The following is a 25,099-nucleotide window of genomic DNA, read 5'->3' as shown; positions in this document are numbered from 1 at the left end:
ATTAAAAATATTATTTAAAAATTCAAAGAATATCTTTAAAAATCTGAAAATTTATTATTTATTTTTTGAAATTATAAAAATAATTTTAAAAATTATAGTTATATAAAAATTCAAAAATTCAAAAAAAATATAATAAACATGTATGTACAAAATAAAAATACATGTTTTCTATGTAAGATGCGTGCATAGCAAGCCATTGATGGTCCATTAGTTTGAATGCAATGCAATCCAGAAGGTCAAACACAGACTCGTTTTCGATTCGACGGCAAAAAGCAGAGCTAATTTACTTTAAAGGAGTACAACTAGATTGAAGACTAAATGAATTAGGAAAGAAATAAACTTCCACAAAAAACATTATAAACAATGAAAGTGCAAAAACTTGGAATAAAGTCGCATTACCTGAGAGCAACTTTAAGAAAATTGCTCCAACCATTGTCCTCATTTTGACTGTAGATTAAAGAATATGAAATACCAAGCTTAGTGTGGATGGCCTAAATTGATACTAATCCACATATGAATAAGACAAATTCACAGCCTCACTGGAAAACTTGTACCAGTAAAAAAATAAAAATAAAACACCATCGAATAGGAAGAATTCGAGAACATCACTTTTATTTTCCAGGATACATTACCTGCTTCGAGATCAAGCATGAATGTTATGTTCACACCAGCCACAGCAAAGGATATTCAAATGCTGACCGGTCACCTTAAAAAAATATTAATTTGTAAAAATATATAATTTTAAAAAAGTATTTTGTTTATTATATAATTTTTAGAATCTTTATGAAATTTTTTACATAATTATAATTTTAAAGTATTTTATAATTTCAAAAATAAATAATGAATTTTAAAAATTTTAAATATATTTTTAGAATTTTTATTAATTTTTTCAGAATTATTGTTAAAATATTGTAAAAGTACCAAATTGAATATTTTAATTATAATTCAGGATCAAATTGGATATTAACTCTTAAATTAAAGAGTCACCTCACTTTCCTATTTAAGATTATAAGAGTCATTAATAGACAAGTGACCAAAACATTATGAGATAATAACTTTAGTAACCAAAATGTAACTTTTATAGTTTAATGATAAAAAATTTCACAAAAGTTTATTGACCATTTTTATAGTTTACCTAAAATTGTACCCATCTCTCAATTGAGGTAATATTTAACACATGAGTTTTGTACGTGCTGAGCTCGTATTTAGTGAGGCCTTAATTTTCTTTGGCATAAAGATAAATTTAACCCCTAACGTTTACTTATTTTGTTATTTTAACTTCTGTTCTTTTTTTCGGGTGATTTTAACCATCAACCTTTAAAATTTAGTCAAAATGCTTGTTTTTTACGAAAAAACTAGTTGAACTGTTAAATTTTAATGGTATTGGTATGGTAGTTCACGTGTCCTTTTGCATATACTTCATTGCTAATGTGGATAAATTTTCTAAAAGTTTTTTATGAAATTTTTTGAATTTTTTTGAGTTTTTAAATATTTTTATTTAATTTTTGAATTTTTCGAATTATATGTGGATGCCACGCTAATGGCCACATTAATGTCATTAAATTTTAACAGTTCAATAAATTTTATGTCAAAAATAAGCAATTTGAGTAAATTTTAAAGTTTAAGATCCAAAATGACCCCAAAAATTAAGTGCCAAAACAATCCAAAAAATAAAGATCAAAAGACAAAATGAATAAAAATTACAACCTAAGTTTATCTTTATGCCATTTTTTTATAACCAAGCAATTACTTATTTTAAACTCATGTTTTAAAATCTATGTTAAATATTATAATACTTCAACCAAAGCATAACTATTTTATTTTATTTTTAGCGTAAACTAAAATTATTAGTAAGTTCATGTTTTGGTCATTCAATTTTAAAAAGTTACAAGATGATTATTAAACTATTCGAAAGTTTTTATTTAAGTCATTAGCGGTTAAAATCGTTGTTATATGATCTTGTTTATTTGCATTGCCTACACTAATAGAAGGCTTTCATTCCTCTTCACTTCTACAGTTTAGATTTTTCATGAAACAACTTTGAACACCATGAATTTGTGAACCACAATTTAAATAGCTTTTTTTCTTCGATCTTCAACACTGACCATGAAATCTACTTGAATCTAATGTGTGTTTCTCTACTCATTGATGGGTACTGAACCACCTGGTAGGCTGTCGAGACCTCCAAAAATAAATCCTGCTCAAAAAGAAAGAAAAACAAACTATTGTAGAGTAGTGAGCAAGGTCAAATCCACACAAAGTGAGATTCGACAAATTCCTAAAAAATAAATGAGAAAATAAAGTTGAGGGGGGTTTAAAAGTTCAAACTAGAATAAAAACTAATAGCAAATAATGTAGTCAAAACAGTAAGATTTAGGGAAATTCAAAGTATGATAAATATCCAACCAAGGAAATCGCAGTTTTTAATTCACAGATTGATCAGTGATTTTGTAAATGATTTTTTAAACTTTTTCAATAAATTTCTTATAACTACTTGAGATACTGTAATAGCCTAATCTTTTATTAGTTTCTCAGTAATCAAAGAGACACTCGAATGATTACTTCTCTTGTTTGATAAATAGTCCATGGATACGCTTCTAGGATTTAACTTACCAACAACCTTATGATTTAACGATTCAATTCTAGCCAAACATATCATACAAGCATGAATAATTTAAACTAGATTCTACACCTTCATAGCCTGAGTTATTCACCACAGGGATTAAAACCTTCCCACAATTACAGATGAGAAGATCTATAACATCCCAAACCTGACATAGGCGTTAAGACCAAGTTCGAAGAGTTATATTGACGTTACTAGAAAAACCAACTTTTATAAAAACAAATAAAAGCAAATCATTCAAAAATTATAAAAATTATCAAAGCCAGTGGATCATTCAACAGTCTAAAAAATTCATATTGTAACACCCCAGACCTGGCTTAGGAGTTATGACCGAATCTGGCGTGTCACATTGAAGTGTTTTTCGAAAACCATGTTTTCATTGGAAACCCTTCTGGAAATTTCAAAATTTTTGCCATTTACAACTTATACAAAACCTCAGTTTGCGTTTGTTTATTTTTAATCGAGGTTTATTAAAGAAAAGTTGTTACCTTCAAAACATTATTGTCGCGGAAGCTTCACTTAAGCAAATGAATTACGAAAACGTGATTAAAAATTGAGTTGCGGAAATGTAGCATTTGAAAATAGTCATTGTTTGGAAAATCGAGTTCTACTTCTAGCAGATAAGAATCACAGTAAATAAAATACCAAAGTTAAAATCTAGAAATTTAGAGGCCTTTTTACAACCCGAATCAAAATCAAAGTGCTCTAGTAAATGCGCAAAACAAAATAAAACTTGTGCAGTTGTGTGGCCCTCTCCGAGTCCCTCGCAGCTCCGAACCGACTAACACTTGGGATTACTTGCACAGTTAGTCAAAATGGTGAGTTCTGAAAACTCGAGTGTATTCCCTTATTAAAAAATAGAAAGCAGTGCAGGCCTAAGCCCTTAACGATGTCGATGTCGATTGGCCTTAGACCCCATCAGCCTCGGTTGGGCCTGAGCCCATATCCATTGGTAGATATCACAAATATCGGGGCCTAAGCCCATCTCAAATCAGAATTAGTATATGCAATGCATACATACCCATACCAACCCTGCACTCCGTCTCTTATCCAACCCTACACTCCTATGGGGATTTAATCGACCCACCCACCTCTACACTCCTAATGTAGCATTAGTTGCGGCACTAACCAATATTGCAGCAGAGCTGCCAATCACATAATCGGCTAAAAGCCATCGGTGGGTCCACAGTCGTCTCATGCAACCCGTGTGACCCTCACATATCAATCACTTCCTCCAATACAAAATCCCAACCCCATGCAGTGTGTCATGTCATAAATCATACGTGTATGCAGTATGTCATACTCAATAACAGTCATATATATATATCATAAAGCAAAACAGACACACATAACATAAGGCCATAACAGTCAATTTTAGCCATTGGGGATATTTCAAAAATTTTACACATCGAGGGTATTCCGATAATTTTACCCATTAGGGGTATTTCGGTAATTTTACCCATCAAGGGTCTTTTGGTAATTTTACCTATCGGGGGTATTTTGGTAATTTTACTTATTGTGGGTATTTTGATAATTTTACCTATCCAGGGTATTTCAGTAATTCTACCCATTAGGGGTATTTCGGTAACTTTACCTATTAAGAGTATTTTAGTAATTTTAACGTCCTTTTCGAAGGTCTTCAGTCGCCTCGAGAGACACAGATGATCCATTTGGTCGGCTAGACTGTCCATAATAGTAGGTAGGTCTTAAAAAAATTTTGGCTCGACTCTTGGGCAGGGCAAATATGGGCCTAAAATTTTGCCCAGTGGCCTACCGAAAAAATAATAAGTCTACCGATTTTTAATAAAACAAAAAATATTTTAAAATAAAAATAAAAATAAAAAATATTTTTAAAGTATTTTAAAGTTAAAAATAAAAATATATATTTATTATATTGGTAGTAAGCTTGCTCAGCAAAAAAGTTGAGCCTGAGCCTGCCCATTTTTTAAACGAGCCTCATTTTTTTGCCCAAGCCTATATTTCGGGCCTATATTTTTACCCGAACCCTCCCATATTTCGGGCGGGCTGCCCGGCCCATGGACAGGTCTAGTCGAAGCCACGTAATTGGGTTCAAGCCCACTATTCAGCCCAATTGCGCCCACACGCTCGTGTGGCCCGTTTCGCCCAAATACAATCCCGGTTATGGGATCTACATAGCCCAATATATTTTTTGCTACTTTTCGTAATTTATCTCTGTGTGGGGCCCACGAGCCCATTGGGCCCACATGGCCCATTTTGGCCCAACAAGGCTCATAGCGGCCCAAGTGCACGAGAACACTTGCAATGGTCTCTTCGATCTACTACTCTCGGTTGTGGGCTTGGTTTTTCCACACGAGCGATCGCACGCTCGTGAGGCCTCAGATGCCAAAGTTTCAGCTTTTCGACTTTTGCCGATTCTTATCGAAGATATTGTGATTACACACATGTTGCGAAAATGTGCTAAGATCCACGAGAACTCCAAACCTAAACAACCACGATACACCATCAGTCATTTAATCAATAGGACTTAGAGAACTCCTTTCAATACTACTATCCAAAATGATTTAATACTTGCCTTGATCGACAGATGTGGCTTAGCCCACCTAGATCGCTGGTTAGGATTGATTACCCGATGCTTGCCGACTATCTGCTTTACAAGTGCACTCTTATTAGACACGATTGCCTAAACCCAAAGGTTGATCATACACATAAAAATCCTAGGTAAAAGAAAGTAGTATTCAGCCACAAAGTATTCAACCAACACACTTTAGATTGAGCAGAATAATAGCAACAGGGTTACCTTCAGATGAATGACAATAGGAACGTTTCGAAATATTTCAGTATTTCTTGAGTACTCCTTCACTCCTTGCGAAATTCTAGAACCCGATGAACACAATCGGCAACAAGAGAGTCAAGAGGAGAAAGAAGTATTCTTCTTATAGAAAAGTCTAAAGGAAGCAGGTTTGAGTGAAAAGAGTGAACACAACCACTTACGGACTTATCAAAATCTTTCCAGAAGATCGACGCAAGGATGGCTTAACAGTAGTGATATTCGGCTAGCCAAGAATAGGAGATGAACAGAAGACAAAAGAGAGAGAAAGGAAAGGTTCGGCCTAAAAGAGAGAAAGTGAATGGAATAGATGCAGAAAAAGAATGACCCGAATGGTCAGTTTTAGTTTCGGCACCTAGAGAAAAAAAAGGAAAATGCAAAACCCCCAAATGCTAGAGAAAAAATTCGACTCCTATATACTCACTAATTACCGAAATGTATACTTCAAAGTCCCCCTTAGCAGATTCGACAACAACCTTCTACAACTCGCACTCCCCTTTTTCCTCCTAAAATCACTCCTCCAATCCTCTCCTTGAAATCCTCCATGATCCACTCCTTAAATCACTCATTTGACCCATTCAAACTCTCCAAAATAGAGTTCAAATCCAACACCAACTCTTGCCTCCACATGAGCAAAATAAATAATCCTATTTGCATGCAGTGAAACTTGAACCTCTAACCTCCTCTTACCTCACCTGTGACGCCACCTCCTTGCCACACCTGTGTTGCCACCTTACCACTACACCATAAACTGTTTTTGTGTCATGATTTCATAAAAAAATATTTATAAAGCCTTCAAGCTAAGGCCAAGATTTACTTAAGAACAAAAATCAAAAATTTTGCTAAAGCTCAGTTTGAACCTAGGACTTCTCCAACACTCCCAACTTTTCCTAAATCGCTTAACCACTGAAGCAGACATTAATTTATGTTATTTTCTTGCACGCATAAGTGTTTATATAATCCCACGCTCAAAACCTATTTCCATCTAGGCCCAAATTCAGGGCGTTACAACTCTACCCCCTTTAAAGAAATTTCGTCCTCAAAATTTCCAACTATCTAGTAGCCGCACAACATAGGTTACACCACTATGCTTTTACTGCGCACTCTAATCCTAATTGCAAATTAGGTAAATAGTATACTATGGATAAAGTACGTACCAGTATTCACATCTAGAGCGTTTCCATCTTCTCAATGACATGCTGCATAAACCAACGCTGATTGCCTCACCTCCGCATGACTTGCACCTCTACCTGGAGCTCCACGACCCATACCGTTTCCACCCCTGACCTGTCCACGGCCTCTAGGCGGCTGCTAACCACCCTTAGGTGGCTATACATTACCCCTACCAAAAACTTGCATCTGATCCGATCTTCTAGGGCACTCTCTGAGATGATGCTCCATGGAACCACAACTTAAACAAGCTCCCGTCCTCCTCCATCACTCACCCACATGACCTTTCCCACAAATAGCACAATGTGGTAACCCAGTAGTAGCAACAGGGGCCCAGCTCTAACTGGCCCATCCACTCTGGCCCTTTTCTTATGTTTCTGATCAGAATTAGAGGGCTCAGAGTCCATTTTATTTCTGCCTCTTTTTCTTTCTCGGTTTAGGCGCTCAGTGCGCTTTACATACTCAGTGATCTTTGCTTTCTCCACCAATGCTGCGAAATCTCGCTCGCTTTAGGGAGCAATCAGTACTTGAAGACTGTGTCTGAGGCCATCTTCGAACCGTACACAACGTTCATAATTTGTTGCCACTATTCCTTTAGCATACCGACTGAGTCGTACAAACTCCGCCTCGTATTCTGCCACAGATCTGTCACCTTAAACCAAATTCAAAAATTCTTTCCTACAAGCATCGACATAGCTGGTACCCACATATTTTCCCTGAAATGTAGAGTTAAAGTATTCTACCGGGGCACAGCACCCTTTAAATTTTGTTCTGATGTACAGTCGAGGTCATCTATAATTCTTTCGGTGGCCTCCAACCAGTATTCTGCCACACTCGGAGCCACCCCAGAAACTCCCCTAAAGATCTCTGCTCCATTTGACCGGAGTAATTCTGTAACGGACCCGCGGCCCACAGTAACGGTATCCGACCTAACAGTACTAGTAACCCTTTCTAAAATCCTTAATATTGCTTGGGACAATGCGTCGTCCCCAGCCGCTCGATCAAACGACCCTGTCTCGGGTATTGGTGAAGTCAAAGCCTCTTTCGCTACAACGTTGGGGATATGGCCTGATGCCGAAGATCTAGCCCTAGCACTTCCACGACCTCTGCTGCGACCTTTTGCACCCCTTCTAATGTTTATTATCGCTTCGCGTATCATCTGAATTAGAAATTTTATGAATTTAGCTCATAATTTCAATAATTAAGTAAATATTTTATGAAAGTAGTAGTTAAGAGTTGTTTTCGCAATCGCAAGCTCACTACAGTTTTAGTTTCCTATAGTTTCTCAGTTTACTCTAGCTAAAGAGTCTCAGTATAGTCTCTCATCTAAAGTAAGTCCAGTACTATTTACAGTATAACAGTTTAAAACAGATTTCAGTATCCGGAGAACTTACTTGGTCTGACGCTGGGGACTCGGTGTGCCACACACAAAAAAAATCTTTCAAAACTACCTCAAAATCATTTGTAAACATCTTTAAAATAAAACTAAAGCCCATTTCACAGCCCGAGTTTTGTAACCTGGCTCTGATACCACTAAATGTAACACCCCAGACCTGGCCTAGGAGTTATGACTGACTCTGGCGTGTCACATTGAAGTGTTTTTCGAAAACCATATTTTCATTGAAAACCCTTCTTAAAATTTCAAACTTTTTTCCATTTACAACTTGTACAAAACCTTAGTTTGCGTTTGTTTATTTTCAATCGAGGTTTATTAAAGAAAATATTTTACCTTCAAAACCTTATTATCGCAGAAGCTTAATTTAAGCAAATGAATTACGAAAACGTGATTAAAAATTAAGTTGCAGAAACTTAGCGTTTGAAAATAGTTATTGTTTCGAAAATCGAGTTCTACTTCTAGCAGATAAGAATCACAATCAATAAAATCCCGAACTTAAAATCCAGAAATTTAAAGGCCTTTTTACAACCTGAATCAAAATCAAACTGCTCTAGTAAATGCGTAAAACAAAATAAAACTTGTACAATTGTGTGGCCCTCATCGAGTCCCTCGCAGCTCCGAACCGACTAACACTTGGGATTACCTGTACAATTAGTCAGAAGGGTGAGTTTGTGAAAACACAGTGTGTATTCCTCCTACTAAAGAAACATAATCGGTCAAGGCCTGAGCCCCTAACAATAACAGTATCAGTGTGAGCCTTAGCCTAATACGGTAACGGTGGTAATTGGGCCATATCCCCATCAGCCTCGGTTGGGCCTAAGCCCATATCCATTGGCATATATCACAAATATCGGGGCCTAAGTCCATCTCAATATTAGAATCAGTATATGCAATGCATAAATACCCATACCAACCCTGCACTCCATCTCCTATCCAACCTTACACTCCTATGGGGATTTAATCGACCCACCCATCCCTACACTCCCGATGTAGCACCGGTTGTGGCACTAACCAATATTGCAACAGAGCTGCCAATCACATAATCAGCTAAAAGCCATCGGTGGATCCACAGTCATCTCATGTTACCCGTGCAACCCTCACATATCAATCACTTCCTCCAATATAAAATCCCAACCCCATGCAGTATGTCATGTCATAAATCATACGTATATGCAGTATGTCATACTCAGCAACAGTCATATATATATTATAAAGTAAAACGAACACACATAACATAATGCCATAGTAGTCAATTTTACCCATCGGAGGTATTTCAGTAATTTTAACCATTAGGGGTATTTCGATAATTTTACCCATCGGGGTATTTCTATAATTTTACCTATGAGAGAATTTCGATAATTTTAATCATTGAGGGTATTACAGTAATTTTACTCATCAACGATATTTCAGTAATTTTACCCATCGGGGGTATTTTGGTAATTTTACCCATCGAGGGTATTTCGCTAAATTTATCCATCGGGAGTATTTCGGTAAATTTACCTATTAGGAGTGTTTCGGTAATTTTAACATCCTTTCGGAGGTCTACAGTCGCCTTGAGCGACATAGATGATCCATTTGGTCGAAGCCACGCAATTGGGCTCAAGCCCACTATTCGGCCCAATTGGGCCCACACGATCGTGTGGCCTGTTTGGCCCAAATCTAATCTCCATTATACGATCTACATAGCCTAATACATTTTCTGCTACTTTTCACAGTTTATCTCCGTGTAGGGCCTATGAGCCCATTGAGCCCACACGGCCCAGTTCGGCCAAACAAGACTCATAAGGCCCAAGTGCACGAGAACACTCGTAGTGGTCTCTTCAATTTACCGCTCTCGATTGTGGGCTTGGTTTTTCCACACGAGCGATCGCACGCTCGTGTGGCCTAAGATGCCGAAGTTTCAGTTTTTCAGCTTTTGCCAATTCTTAGCGGAGATACTGTGATTACACACCTGTTGCGAAAATGTGCTAAGATCCAGGAGAACTCCAAACCTAAACAATCACGATACACCATCAGTCATTTAATCAATAGGATTTAGATAACTCCTTTCAATACTACTATCCAAAATAATTTAATACTTGCCTTAATCGATAGATGTGGCTTAACCCACTTAGATAGATGGTTAGGATTGATTACCAGTTACTTGCCGACCATCTGCGTTACAAGTGCACTCTTATTAGACACGATTGCCTAAACCCAAAGGTTGATCATACACACAAAACTCCTAGGTAAAAGAAAGTAGTATTCAGCCACAAAGCATACAACCAACACACTCTAGATTAAGCACAACAATAGCAATAGGGTTACCTTCAGATGAATGACAGTAGGAACGTTTTGAAATGGTTCAGTATTTCTTGAGTACTCCTTCACTCCATTACGGAATTCTAGAACCCGATGAACATAATCGGCAACAAGAGAGTAAAGAGGAGAAAGAAGTACTCGGCTTTTAGAACAGTCTAAAGGAACCAGGTTTGAGTGAAAGGAGTAAACACAACCACTTATCGACTTATCAAAATCTTTGCAGAAGATCGACGCAAGGATGGCTTATCAGTAGTGATATTCGGCTAGCCTAGAATAGGAGAGGAACAGAAGACAAAAGAGAGAGAAAGGAAAGGTTCAGCCTAGAAGAGAGAAAGTGAATGGGATAGATGCAGAAAAAGAATGACCCGAATGGTTAGTTTTAGTTTTGGCACTAGAGAAAAAGAAAGAAAAATGCAAAACCCCCAAATGCTAGAGAGAAAATTTGGCACATATACACTCACTAGTTACCGAAATGCATACTCCAAAGTCCTTCTTGAGACTTGAACCTCTGACCTCCTTACCACACCTATGATGCCACCTCTTTGGCACACCCGTGTCGCCACCTTGCCACTACACCACAGACTGTTTTTGTGTCATAATTTCTTAAAAAAAATATTTATAAAACCTTCAAGCTAAGGCCAAGATTCACTTAAGAGCAAAAATAAAAAAATTTGCTAAAGCCCAGGTTTGAACCCAGTGCTTCTCCAACACTCCCAACTCTTCCTAAATCACTTAACCACTGAAGCAGACATTCATTTATGTCATTTTCTTGGACATATAAGTGTTTATATAATCGCACGCTCACGACCTATTTCCATCTAGGCCCAAATTTGGGGCATTACACATATTACTAAGGAATACTGAAACGACTAATAATATAAATTATGGGCTAATAAAGTAGATTAATCGAGCTTCCACTACGCAAACCCGATTAAGACTGTGAGTTACCTGAAATTCAGTAAACAACAAAATGAGTTGAGAACCTAGTGTATAACCGAAATAGATTCAACTAGAAGCACAATTATTACAATGAATTCTTGAATCTCAAGTTCGAATTGGAATTAGAGAATAACCAGTACAGACTTAACGTATCAGTTAAATGGTAGAACAATTCCAGTTCAGATATAAATAAATCAGAAACAGATGCAGTTATTCCTACCCCCATCCACTACACACCATCTCCGACCATCCCAATACACCGTTAAGGGAATTTAATACCCATCCAGCCCTACACACCATATAGTGCCGGTCTAGCACGTTCAATGAGAAGTAGTCTAGCTGCCAGATCAAATTGTAATAAAATGACAGATTTACATATAAATTGTGGCTTAACCACTAAATTAGAACAAATCACTTCCTCCTTTACATAATTCTTATCCAATGAAAATGCAGATTACAAATGTCAAGAACGTACACACTGTCATTTAGATTCAATTCATAGTTAGGTGATACAAATCAATATCATCAACAGTCATCACAATCAGTATACATTTATATAATCAACACCTTAGTCTTTGAACATCAAATAGGACTCAGACGGTCTAATTCAACTCATAAATACACTAAGGAAGGCCAACGTTCAAGTTAGATGATGCTTACGGCCTTAGAGATAAATTTCATATCTAACCCACACGCCTGTGTGGTTCCACACGGCCTGGCACACACCCATGTGCCAACTCGTGTGTCTTATACGACCTGACACACACCCGTGTCTTTTGCCCATGTGGTTCTAAATCGCAAACAATGAATCAGATGGCTTGGACACATGCACGTGTCCCTAACCAGTGTATTCTTATCTTATAATCAATGAGTGACACGGATTGGACACACACCCGTGTCCTTGGCCCATGTGAACCCTGCACTAACATGACCACACATGGCCTGGACACACGACCATGTCCCTTACCCGTGTGGCTCGTATGTGGTAGACAGTGTGGTACAAGGCCTGTTACACAACCGTGTGGCTTACACGGCTATGTGGCATCGACAGGCATGTTTTTTGGAGTCCAAAATTTGCAAAACTAGAGTTTTCGATACGCACCTAAAGTGATTTTGAACCAATAATGATGTAGAGGATTCCTGAAGCCTAAAACGTCCATCCAATCACTCAATCAACCAATTTTATCGACACTAATGCACAATTATATGCAAAATACTTACGTCGAAAGTTTCAACATGAAACCTTCAATGAAATCAACACTTACAGAAAGATAAAAAACGAGTACTCGAATTGAATTGTTGAGGTTCGCTACTTTTGATATCCCCGCCTAATAGGGAAACCAAACGATCAACTATCAAAGAATTACACAATACACTCGAAACACCCAATTCAAAACATGCTACGAAGAACAAAAGGAAAAACTGTAGAAATAAACGGATTGATAGTGAAACTTACTTAATAACCTTTCGATTGGCGAAATAACAGCGTAAAACTTCAATTAGTCTCTTATTCACTTATGACAATAATCAAAATAAAGAAGAAAGAAAAATAATCGAAAAAGAAAAAAAAAGTAAAGAAGAAGAAGAATTAACGTTAAATCCTAATTAACTACCAATTAGATTCCTAGCATTTAGCAAAAATGTTCCCTATCGCCTACTCCAGAACTCGAACACAGGACCAAACAGAATACAAAAGCTTAACCGGTGAACCAGCAGGCTCATTCTTGAGACAAGTTTCACTGAATTAAACTTAAATATGTAATTCAATGATAGAGCTTATTTTAGAATAAAATAGTAGAACTTTTAAAGATACGACTCGAATGCCAGACCTCGATCACGTAAGCAAAGCACATAACCACAGATATAGGGACTCAAATACGACAGAATCCAACAGTCAAACATTCAAATTTTTGGGGCTTTACAAGATCCTAATTTGTTGTATATTAATTTGACAAATTGAAGAGTGTCCAGTTCATGCAATTCAAAAATAAAAAATACTATGAAGAACAGAACATGTAAAAATATTCAAGAATCTAAAAGCATAAAGAATAGTAATCTCACAATTCAATGAGTCAAAAACATTGATAAAACCTTTGACTAGAATCAAGAATTTAAAAATCCATGAAGAGAAAAAACATAGCAAAAGAAAATGTGAAAGTCTTGGTCTTTCCTTTCTTATGACCTAAAGCCACTTTATTGAAATCCTAATCCAACAATCCAAGATCTCTCAAATAAGAGTTCAAAATAAAGTTTTAATTTTAAAATATCTCATGAAATCCTAATCAATCCTTGAAAATAAGGTTTTGAAGAATTTTTCCAAAAAGATAGAGGTTTGCTGAAAAATGTAGAAAAATTATACAGCTTTGTTTCTCTGAGCATAAGTCGTGAGCACGATTATTCTATGTATTTTTCTACCCATCTTCTTAGTCCACAAAATACCCAAACTTCATTTTGTCCATAAAAAATCTCCAGATGGCTTCCAAATGATTCCAACTCTCTTTTTATCCTACAAAATACAAATTTCAACCAAAAGATGAGTTTACAAGCATATTAGGTCATCAAAACACATCGAAAACTTTTCAAAATATAAGTAAATTACATTCTAATAAATTCCCCCACACTTAAACAATGATTGTCCTCAAGAATGTAATGATTCAAAGTCTCAAATCCTAATAGTCAAGTCAAAAAAATGAAAACAAAAAACAAGTTGTTCATAGAAGATGTCCTTACAAACCAACACAAATGAACAATCATCTCAACAAATTTTCGAAATCAAAACGAAGTAAGATTTGACACACTCACCATGAATTCCCTCATTACGCTCAAATTGTTTATGGTACAAACATAGGAAATCAAAAAAAACGGTCAAATTGGCTTATAATGCGGCTAATTTCAAAATAAAGGTTAAAGCTCAAGTTGTCTTCTATTGGTCAATACCAAGGTTGGATTTTTAGGATCAAAATGGTTATTCCTAAATTCCCTTTTCATTTAAATACATTCCAAATTCCAATATGTGGTCTCAATATGAATAACAATGCAAGTTCAAGAAACATCTAATTATGTTTGACAATCGCTCAGTGAAAAAAAATGAAGCATATAATGATGCATGTTTATTAGCTCAAATAACTCACAGAAAGGGTTAAAATTTTTGTCAAATATTACGTCACTTCTCATTCAATTACTCAACAAGAAAATTATTTACCGGTTAGTAGCAAAAACTTTACCATTCCTAAACTCGAATCTTATCACTTTCTCAACTTGACTCAAAGGATAAATATCATCAACTAAGTAAGAACCAAAGCAAAAAAAAATTTTTGTCAAAATTTGAGGTCAACAAAGAAAGTAACATAAAGCATATTAGAAGTAAATGAAAAGAAAGCCAAATCCTATTCCTACATGCACAATCAAAGACTCCTCCATACTTAGACAATACATTTTTCACAATGTAAAAAAAATGGATGCACATGGATCAAGTAGTTATGAAAGATAAGGAAAAGAAGCTCCCTTAAGGTACATGAGCGTGGATTCACGACAAATCCAGTTCACTAATGCGGGAGGAGAGTAAGTTGCTAGAAAATCTTTAACCGTTGTGCAATGCAGGATTTCACTTAAGAGTGGCCTTGGCACGAGGTTAAGTTTGTTAGTCTTTCTTATTAGGTTTTGAAAGGCTTGACGGATTGGTGACGAGAAGGTTGTGCTTCATGATTTTTTGAAGAATTTCTGGTGTGAATTTGGTGAACGGCTTTGGGCAAGGTTACAAGATGTTGGTGTGGGAGGATTTTGGGTGAAGTTGCTTGAGGTGGCTAAGATTCTTTTTATTAGTAGGGTTTGCTCTTTTAAAAATAAATTGAAACAAATAAAAGAAGAGGTGTTGGGGAATTGATTGTTTTTTTTTACAAAAGAAGTTTAAGAATAAGTCGTGAGCACACCTTGTTGGGCATGCCTTATTCTTGAATTTCTTCTGTGAACAAAAATGTTGTACTTCCTGATGTTCTACAATAATAAGGCGTGGGCACGCCTTATCATTGATTCACCTAAATCTCTCATCACTATTAATCTTACCTAATAAAACATCAAACATGAAAAATATATGAAATTAATAAGAAATCCCATGGGTTGTGATACGAGTCTCAAAGGCCCAACCCAAGCCTAAACAAGAAGACAAACCATGCTTACTTGAAAATCAGGCCAAATTGTCAAAGTGACCCAATTTGTAAAGTTTTATTTTTTTTAAATACTTAGTTTAAATTTTTATGTAAATATTCAGTCCAAGAGGCCCAATTAAAAGCCCTTGGCCGAATTTCCATTTAAAATTAAAATAATTAGGAGTTTGTTTAGTTTTAGTTTTCTAATTAGATTAGGAAAATATTTGAAAAGCCTAAATAAAGGCTTGGCCAGCCACCGTGTTAAATACTTCTCAATTATATCAAAAATTCCAGATTTGTTTAAGTGCAGAATTCTCTTTGAGTTTTTCTCCAAGAATTCTCTCTTGGGTTTTCTTTAGAAGTTGTTTTAACAATCTTTTGATTGTGGGAGCCATCTTCAGCCTTCTTCTTTCCATTGATATTCTTTGGAGGGGAGATTAGAGCCTTTTGAAGGGAGTTGTGAGATCTTTCGGGATTTCAAGGCTTCTCAGGACTTATCTTTTAATTTCTTGCTGTCAATTCTTTCTTTATTTCTGCTTGTGCCGAATCTTTATCTAATTTATTTGTTGTTCTTATTGTGTTTTCAGCCTTTTTTCTATCTTAAAGAATCAGCCAAAAATCCCCAATCTCTAGGGTTCTTCTCGATTCATCCTTACTCTTTTTGGGTGAAATTAGATTGCCAAAATTTGGGGAAAAACTATCTTGGTGTTCAATTGGGCAGAATCGCAATCTCCTTTAGGGTTTCAAGAACCCTTATTAACACTTATTTCTATTCTCAATTTGATTCTTTGCTGATTTGGGGATTTTATTTCAGATCTGGAAATTCAAAGTTCTAATCTTTTAATTTTCTGTTTCATTTCAGATCTGATTGTTTAGGGTTTTCGTAGGAGTTTCCCGTGACTTGGCAACTCGATCTTGGTCCGCGCGCAACCCTCGTATCAGGTTGCCTCCCATAAAGTGCCTCTCTTTAACGTCTTTGGCTAGACGTGACTCCTTGTTCACTCGTTGTATTTTTGACATTTCAATTGGATTAGGTTTAACTCATTAGTTTGAAAACCTTCAAATAAAGGCTTTAAACGATACCATTGACCTTGAAGATTTTTTGTGTCCAGACTTTGAATTTCTACAGCACCATGAGAAAATACGTTAGTGATTAAAAAAAACCCTATCCCTCTATAGCATAATTTCGCAGGAAATAATCTCAAACGATATTTATAAAGCAACATTTTTTGTCCAAGATATAATTTTTTCCTAAAAATAATTTGATCATGAAAGACCTTTCTCTTCTCTTTATAGATGGATGCATTTTCATATGCGTACTTCAAGTGGTCGGGAAGAGGCTTCAAATCAAGTTTTGGTTCCTCAATTTTTTCTAATACTTCAAGTTTGTAGCTCTTATTAAGGATTACTCTCAAGCTATCTCCGTCAGTCATTTCAGAGACTTTCTGCGCCAAATGGTCAATGACATCTAAAGCAAATAAAGAACATGCGTCACTAGGATATTTCATGGCATCATAAATGTTAAATTTGATAACTTCCCCATCAAACTCCATAGTGAGAATACCATCATGCACATTAATTATTATTTTTGAAGTTTTCAAAATGGCCTTCCAAAATCAAGTTAGAAATAGAAGAGTCTTCTTCTTCCATGTCTATGACATAAAAATTTGCAGGAAAAACTAGTCCACTAACTTGAAACAAAACATCCATCTTCTAAAACATTGGTTAGATACACATTTGATCGATCAACAAGTTGGATAATTACTCTATTTTTTAAAGGACCCATTCTATTAGCAGAATAAATAGAATAAGGCATAACATTAATAGAAGCACCTAAATCCAACATAGCGTTTCCAATTTTAACATTTCCAACTCGACATGAGATAATGAACATACCTGGGTCCTAGCATTTTTTAGGGAGTTCCTTTTGGAGAACTGTAGATACATTTTCTCCCATTCATACCTTTTCATTGCCGTTGAGTTTCTTCTTGTTGGTGCACAACTCCTTGAGAAATTTTGCATAGTGAGGTACTTGTTTAATAACATCAAGTAATAGGATGTTTACCTCGACTTTGCAAAAATTCTTAAAGATTTCTTTAGCTAATCTTTGAGGAAAAGGAGGTGGCATCATCAACGTCTTTGGCATTTCATCTAAGGAATTTGGATGTGTCACTTTTTTTCCAATTCCTTTCTTCATGAATTGGCTACTCGTTATCGTTTCATACAATTCTTTACCACTTCTCAAAGTAATCACATTTACATAGTTCTCTGGTTGACAATAGTTTGTGAAGGTAGCTTACTTTGAGATTCAAATTGGCTAAGATACTAGGCAAGTTGACTTACTTGATTTTCCAGATTTTTTATGCTTGCCTTGGTATCTTGTTGGAATTGATGTGTGCTAGTAGCAAGAGAATGAACTATTTCATCAATAGACATACCTATCTTTGATGGTGAATGTTAATGAGATGACTCATGAGACGGTCTATGTGGAACTTGTGGGGGATTGTATAGATTTGTCCCATCGCTAAAATTTGGGTGATCCCTCCATCCTGGATTAAAGAAGTTTGAGTAAGGATTATACTTCCTTTGAGGTGGGCCATAAAATCCACCAACCATATTAGCGGTATCGGTTGCATCCTCTTGAAGTGTAGGACACATATCCATTAGGTGTCATTACTCGTGCAAATACCATAAGTTTTTAGTTGTTGTACGTTACCCATCGGCATTTGTTGCACAAAAGAGGTAAGATTAGAAATTTTACTTTGAAAGCAGAGATACTTACCTTATTTACTTGTCTAAATGCGGTGTCTTGTTGCAAGCCAAATTGTTGTGAATTAGCGGCCATAACATTGATCAACTCCCTAGCATCTCTAGGAGTTTTGTTAAAAATTGCTCCACCACTTGCTGCATCCATCATCTTACTTTCCATAGGTAACAACCCCTCATAAAAGTATTGAAGGAGAAGTTGTTTAGAGATCCCATATTGAGGGCAACTCGTATTCAATTGTTTAAATCTTTCCCAATAGCCGTGGAGTGTCTCAGTGTCTCTTTGTTTGATGCCACAGATCTCTCTCTGTATGTTAGCAGCTCGTGAGGCTGGAAATTATTTATCAAGAAAAGCCTCGCCATGTCCGCCCATGTATTAATTGATCCGGGAGGCAAGTAGAATAACCAATCCTTTGCTTGTCGGCTAATGAAAATGGAAAGGCACAAAGTTTTATTTGATCTTCGGTGATGCTCTGCGTTCTCATGCTCAAACAAACGACGTGGAATTCCTTCAAATGTTTGTAAGGATTTTCATTTTCAAGTCCATGGAAGGTTGCGAGTAAATGGATAAGCCCAAACTTGAGTTCAAACGACACCTCTGGATCACGATAATCAATCCACAATGGTTGTTGCGTGACATCTGGTGCGTTCAATTGTCGCAAAGTTTGCTCAGCCATGACTTTTCTTCTTCAGAATTGCTAGTTTAATTAATTAATACTTCTTCTTCTACAGCTTCCATAAAAGGAATTGAACATGAAAAAACTCATTTGCGATATTTAGCCTATTTTCTCAATCGTCTTATAAATTTCTCAATCCCTAAACTCTAAACCCTAAATTCTAAAAAAAAGGTAAACTAGGCCCGACCCGAAGGCTTGCTCGAAATGTGAGAGGGTTTGGGCAAAAATATAGGCTCGAAAAATGGACTTGGACAAAAAAGACCTGTTTAAAAAACCAGCCAGGCCTCGGGTAAGGCATTTTTGGTCTGGGCCCGACCTGAAATTACTAAAAGACAAATTTTTTTATTTTTTTATTTTATTTTCTTATTGTTTTCTCCCTATTTTGCTACTATTTTACTATTATGTTGCTACTATTTTGTTGTTATTGTTTGGATATAGTATAACACTTATTTTATTGTTAATTTTGTTATTATTTTAAAGACATTTGTTAATTTTGTTATTATTTTAGAGGCATTTGCTTGTTAAGTTGCATCTATCTTTGTGTTATTTAAGTATACATATTTTTTAAAATTTATTTTTAATTTGGTGAGAAATATTTATTTTAATATTTTTAGTATTTTTTATGTATTATATATATTTTAAAATTATATAAAAATTAATATAGGCGGGACGGGTCGAGCTCAAGTTTTAACATTTTTATATGGGTCGGGCTTGGCTAAAATTTTAGGCCCATTTTTTGGGCCGAGCTTGGGCCTAGCAAATGGGCCTAAATTTTTAGTTGAGCCCGGCCCGAACCCGACCCGGTCCATGAACACCTCTAACTATACCAACTATCCTTGAATTTTATATAAAATTACGTTTCAACCACCCAACTTTTAAAACTTACATAATAGCCATGAACGTTATTGAACTTTTACATTTTTGACACTTATATGTTATCTCCCATTAAAATGATATTTTGATATATTTTATTAATATTTATTCCAAAAAAGTTTTTTTTAAATCTTAAAAATAAATTAAAATTATTAAAAATATAAAATGTATTATAAAAATTATAAATTATTCTTATAAAAATTAAATAAAATTATCTTAATATTTATATTAATATTAAAAAATATATTTATATTTATAAAAAATAAACCCCCACCGGTCTCCCCCTCTCCCTCCCACCTTTTTGGGATACTCTAAAAAATATCCGGAACATGCCTCTCATGGCAAAAACTCCTCTGGGTTCTTTAGTCAATTGCACCTTTTTCTAAACTTATTTCGTTTCATCTTTTATAAGAAAATGAAATTTCTAATTATTGTTCTACAACGACTTGTCAAATAGTTGATAGTTTCAAACATAATCAAAATAGTTTTTTTTTTTGGTTCGAACACAAGACCTTTATATAGTTATTTCAAGCTCAAAAACTTGGTGGGGGAGAGGACGGAATGGAGGAGGATTTTTATTTTATTTATTTTTTATATAATTATTTTTAAAATATTAAGATAAAATTTTAATTAAATTTTTAAAACTTTTTCGAATACTATTAAGAAAATATTTTAAAATATCAAAATAATATTTTTATATTTCTTGGACCAAATTGGTTATTACCCTTTAAATTAACCTGCCAAGTGAGTGGTAAAATGTAACAATTCAATAACATATAGGTACTATGTTAAAAATTAGGTGGCTGAAATGTATTTTATGTAAAGTTTAGGATAGTTGATGTAGTTTACCTTAAAAAACTTAACATCCTGGTGACTTAAATAAAAGTTTTAAATAGTTTAGTGACTTAAACGAAAATTTTCAAATATTTGAGTGACTTTTTTATAATTTTTGAAATTAAATAACCAAAACATAAACTTATTAATAGTTCAGTGACTTTTGATGTAATTTCTTTATTTTTATTGTTATTTTTAAGTTGACAGAGTTATCAACTTTTTGTTCATTTATATAAGTTAACTTGTACACTAATAATGCAAACCTTTAATTTAAACTATCTTAAATGTTGTGCAGTTTGGTAGGTATGGTTGTTAGCTAAAAATGTAACACATTAAATTATGGTATCATATACAAGATTGCATCGCCCATGGTCTCCAAGGAAACGCTTAGAACATATCAAAGGAAATTGAATGTCTGTAACACTTTTTCCTCGATCTGTGGGTCCCCATGTTTAAACAAGCCACCAGTCAACTACTCCCTTTCCTTTCTACATTTTCAACTTGGAGTTGAATGAGACTGCGGGCATAATATTCCTTTTTGTAATCAAAAGCTAGTTTTGGTGGTAGGTACAGAAAAAGTTTTAAGTTGGCTGATAAAATCATTTCAAGTCCCCATTATTTTTAAACCAAGTCCAGTTGGCCTTAACAATAACTTATCTCTTCAAAGCTAACTAGTCATGGATGAGAATTTGGAGCTGAGGCTTATTGCAGAACTAGAAGAAGAAGAGAAAAATGATCTGAAGAAAAGAGTTTGGATTGAAACACAGAAAATATGGAGGATTGCTTTCCCTTCAATGTTGGCTAGAGTCACTAGCTTTGGAATGATTATTGTCACACAATCGTTTCTTGGTCACATTGGGGAAGCCGAGCTTGCCACTTTTGCACTCATTCAAAGCATTTTCGTAAGGTTTATCAATGGTATTCTGGTTAGTAATAATCCATAGCTCTAATTAGTTAACTTCACATTCTTTTTTTTTTTTATTAATGTATTTGATCGAATGCTCTCTAATTAGTTTAATGTAATTTGAAAGATAGGGATGTCGAGTGCGACTGAAACACTATGCGGGCAAGCATTTGGAGCAGGGCAATACCACATGATGGGGATATACCTGCAACGATCCTGGATTGTGGATGGCCTTATGGCGACGGTATCAGTCCCGCTATTGGTTTTCGCTTCACGCATCTTCAAACTACTCGGGCAGGAAGAGGAGATTGCGGAAGCAGCTGGGAGTATATCTCTGTGGTTTATCCCAATGCTTTACCAGATGGTGTTTCAACTAACCATGCAAATGTACCTGCAAGCTCAGCTCAAAAACTTTATTGTTGGATGGCTAAGTGCTTTTTCATTTGCTCTTCACTTGTTACTGTCATGGATCCTGGTTTACAAGCTAAACTGGGGTGTTGCTGGGGCAATGGGTTCCTTGAATATATGTTGTTGGATTATGGTTGTAGGGGAGTTTGTGTTCATCTTTGGAGGTTGGTGCCCCAATACATGGAAAGGATTCTCCAAGGCTGCCTTGTATGATTTATGGCCTATAATAAAGCTGTCCATGGCCTCTGGCCTCATGATTTGGTAACGTATTATGATGCTTTCTCACATTGTTACTGCTTTTAGGATATACTTGACATGATATCAGAAAATGATTGATTTGGAATTAACAGCTTAGAGTTGTGGTACACTGCCATTCTTGTGTTGCTTGCTGGATATATGAAAAATGCAACCATTGCCATTGATGCATTCTCCATCTGGTAACTTAATTCTTTCATTTTCGTTTTTTTTTTTTTTTGCTCCAATATTATTCTAAGTAATCAAATTTCTCTGCAGCCTCAATTTCAACGCATGGGAATTTATGATCTGCCTAGGCTTATTTGGTGCAGCAATGTAATTTCTTTCTTTCTCTATATACTGTTAATTCATAATATTTCTTCCCTTTAACCTCGTTTATCATATAAATGGTGTGTTTTTGCAGAGTTCGGGTTGCCAACGAATTAGGAAGAGGAAATGCAAAAGCATTGAAATTTGCAATAAAAACAATAATGAGTGAATCAATATGCATTGGAATGGTATTCTTTATATTGTGTTTAGGGTGTTGGCATCAAATTTCCTACTTGTTTACTACTGATGAACAAGTTGCACAAGTTTTATCATCTCTCTCAGATCTTCTTGCCCTCTCAGTCTTGTTCAATAGCTTTCAAGCAATATTAACTGGTAAGAACTAAAACTTATCCCATTCTATATATTTTTTTACTTCTATTTATATTTTCTTTTTCGGGTTTTTCTCTCCAGACTTAACTTTTTTTTTCTGTGTTTATGCCGAAATTTATTTATTTTATATCAATATTGATAAAAATTTGTTTGTGTAATTCAGTATTAAATCTATGATTGTCGGTCTTACTCATTGATGAATCCACTAATAAAACATAAGAATGTTTTAAGTCCAACCAAAACTCTTTATTATCGAATTGCACAACTATACTTTTATCGTAAATCCTCTCCCTAAAATAATTTCACCTAACAAAATTATCATACAACACTTTTCCATAGTACAATAATAACACAAATATCCTTTTTGCATTAACAAAATATTTCAAAACTCTTAACAATAACATTCTCACTCTCCTTGAGATATTTATTAAAGAATGAAATTTTCTATTTATAAGCGCAATAGATGTAGTTGATTACTTCCGTTTCTTTGAAATAGGATAAAATTTTTGCTTTCATCTTTAACCACAATAATCTTCGCTTTAATTATCTCTCCATATAAAAAGCTTTCTTAATATCTTAAACTCTTTTTCTTAATTTCTTTTTCATATATTCATCACATTATTTTGATGCTTTATTTATTTTATAAACTCATGTAAACAATTACCAACACTATTGAATAAAACTTGTCGTCTCACCATATTACAATAGAAAATGCAACATGTGGTGCAACATTTCGCAATAACCGTGTATATATAAATATTAACACACTAACAATTCAAATTAAATTGAGCTGTCATTTTCGTGCTGTTTTCCAAAACCATGAGGTATAATTTTTGCGGAGTAAAAGCAATGAGTAGTTTACCTATGCTTGTATATATTGATATATTCAACTATAAAATTGTATAAAATTAAGATATCCTGAAAATAGTATTTTTTAATAATTTAATATCATTTTAGTATTATCATCTTAAAAAAATCAAATCTAATATGATCTGTTAAAATTTAAGATGAAAATACTGAAACAACATTAAATTATTAAAATAGATGCAAATAATATGATATCTCAATTTCATATAATCCTTTTATATATTCAAATATGTATTTTGTTTTTAAAGATGAAAGTTTAATATGTAAAGTCTAAAATTAATGTTTCAGGTGTAGCAATTGGGGCTGGATTCCAAAGTATGGTAGCAATAGTCAACTTGGGATGTTATTATATTGTAGGATTACCTATTGGAGTTGTGTTGGGTTATGTGTTGAATCTTCAAGTTACGGTAAGAATAATAAATATTGATTTATATAGATTTTTTTAAAAAAATTTAAAGTTAAAACAATGCATATTTTACTTCGGTGACATTATTTTACGTCAAAACTATTTTTGTGATTAAAATAATAGATTTATCAAATTTAGAAAAAACAAATATTAATTTTAAGATTTGAAAGTTGAATTTTAGGTGAAACAATTTTAGTATCTTTAACAGAGGATTCAGATTATTGAAAATTTTATATGTTTTGAAAAGTAAAAAGAAAAGGATGATTATTTATTTGTTTATTTTAAAATTGTAAAGGATTTTATTGATGTTTTAATAGGGACTATGGATTGGATTGCTTAGTGGGGTGGCATTTCAAATCGTCATTCTTGGGTTCATAGTTTGGAGAACAGATTGGGATGAACAAGTTGAAAAGGCTTCTCAACGTCTCAACCGTTGGCTTATAAATGAAGAAAACAAAGAAGAACATAATAATCAAATTCAAAGCCTATCTCAAGCTTAATTATAACTCGGGATTTTCATCTTGATGTTTAGTTGTTTCATCTACAACTTTCTTTTCTTAACTATGCTTTTGATGATTAAATTGTTTGGAAAGTAATAATTTTAAGCTGAAAATTAAAATGTTGAACTATTATTAGAGTCCTAATATTATATCCTAAAGTTTATTTTAATTCTATCATGATATAAAAAGAAACTAATATACCAAAAAAAAAAAACATTATCTGTTTTGCTCAAATAAACATTATCTGTTTTGCTCAAATAAACATTATTTTCTAAAAAAGTAAATATTCTTTTATTCATAAAAACTCTTAATTTTAACTAATATTTTTGAAAAAAACCAAATACCTAAGCAACAATGTTCCTGAGATATTAAAATGTCAATATCAATTTCAACATTTTCTTTTTATATCTTTGATAGCTTTTTTCCTCTTTGGCCAAAAAACTTTGATATGTTAAAATAGTTTTACTCATCTAGTTAGAAATTTAAATTAAATATTTATGACTAATAAAATTCTAATATATGTCAAGTTAAAGTATAGAAAAGGCTATTATCCACAAATTTGGTCAATTATAGTTCTATTTTTCAAA

The 25,099-nt window shown here is 34.4% G+C and overlaps 1 protein-coding gene across 2 annotated transcripts; it reads left to right on the top strand.

The window, feature by feature from the left end:
• The first annotated feature begins 21,062 nt into the window (after window positions 1–21,062).
• Window positions 21,063–24,642, top strand: LOC105804369 (protein DETOXIFICATION 24). 2 transcript variants are annotated; one of them, XM_012636962.2, is made up of 7 exons: window positions 21,063–21,459; window positions 21,565–22,106; window positions 22,196–22,282; window positions 22,359–22,415; window positions 22,504–22,742; window positions 23,895–24,013; window positions 24,330–24,642. In XM_012636962.2, the coding sequence occupies exons 1-7, from the start codon at window positions 21,211–21,213 to the stop codon at window positions 24,510–24,512; spliced, it is 1,476 nt and encodes a 491-aa protein (XP_012492416.1). In that variant the 5' UTR covers window positions 21,063–21,210; the 3' UTR covers window positions 24,513–24,642. The 2 variants fall into 2 exon arrangements, with proteins under 2 accessions (XP_012492416.1, XP_052479331.1); XM_052623371.1 differs by having other exon boundaries at window positions 21,313–21,459; window positions 21,569–22,106.
• The last annotated feature ends 457 nt before the right edge of the window (window positions 24,643–25,099 follow it).

Source organism: Gossypium raimondii, chromosome 11 (assembly GCF_025698545.1).
Source record: "Gossypium raimondii isolate GPD5lz chromosome 11, ASM2569854v1, whole genome shotgun sequence".
Classification (NCBI taxonomy): Eukaryota; Viridiplantae; Streptophyta; class Magnoliopsida; order Malvales; family Malvaceae; genus Gossypium; species Gossypium raimondii.
Note: the sequence above shows the minus strand (reverse complement) of the source record. Positions and strands in the feature narration are given on the sequence as shown.

Bases quoted from the DNA above. Each gene is read 5' to 3' on its own strand.
- LOC105804369 (XM_012636962.2), top strand. From the start codon at position 21,211: ATGGATGAGAATTTGGAGCTGAGGCTTATTGCAGAACTAGAAGAAGAA. The intron at 22,107-22,195 runs GTAACGTATTAT...TGGAATTAACAG, and splicing joins GCCTCTGGCCTCATGATTTG to CTTAGAGTTGTGGTACACTG. The intron at 24,014-24,329 runs GTAAGAATAATA...ATGTTTTAATAG, and splicing joins TGTTGAATCTTCAAGTTACG to GGACTATGGATTGGATTGCT.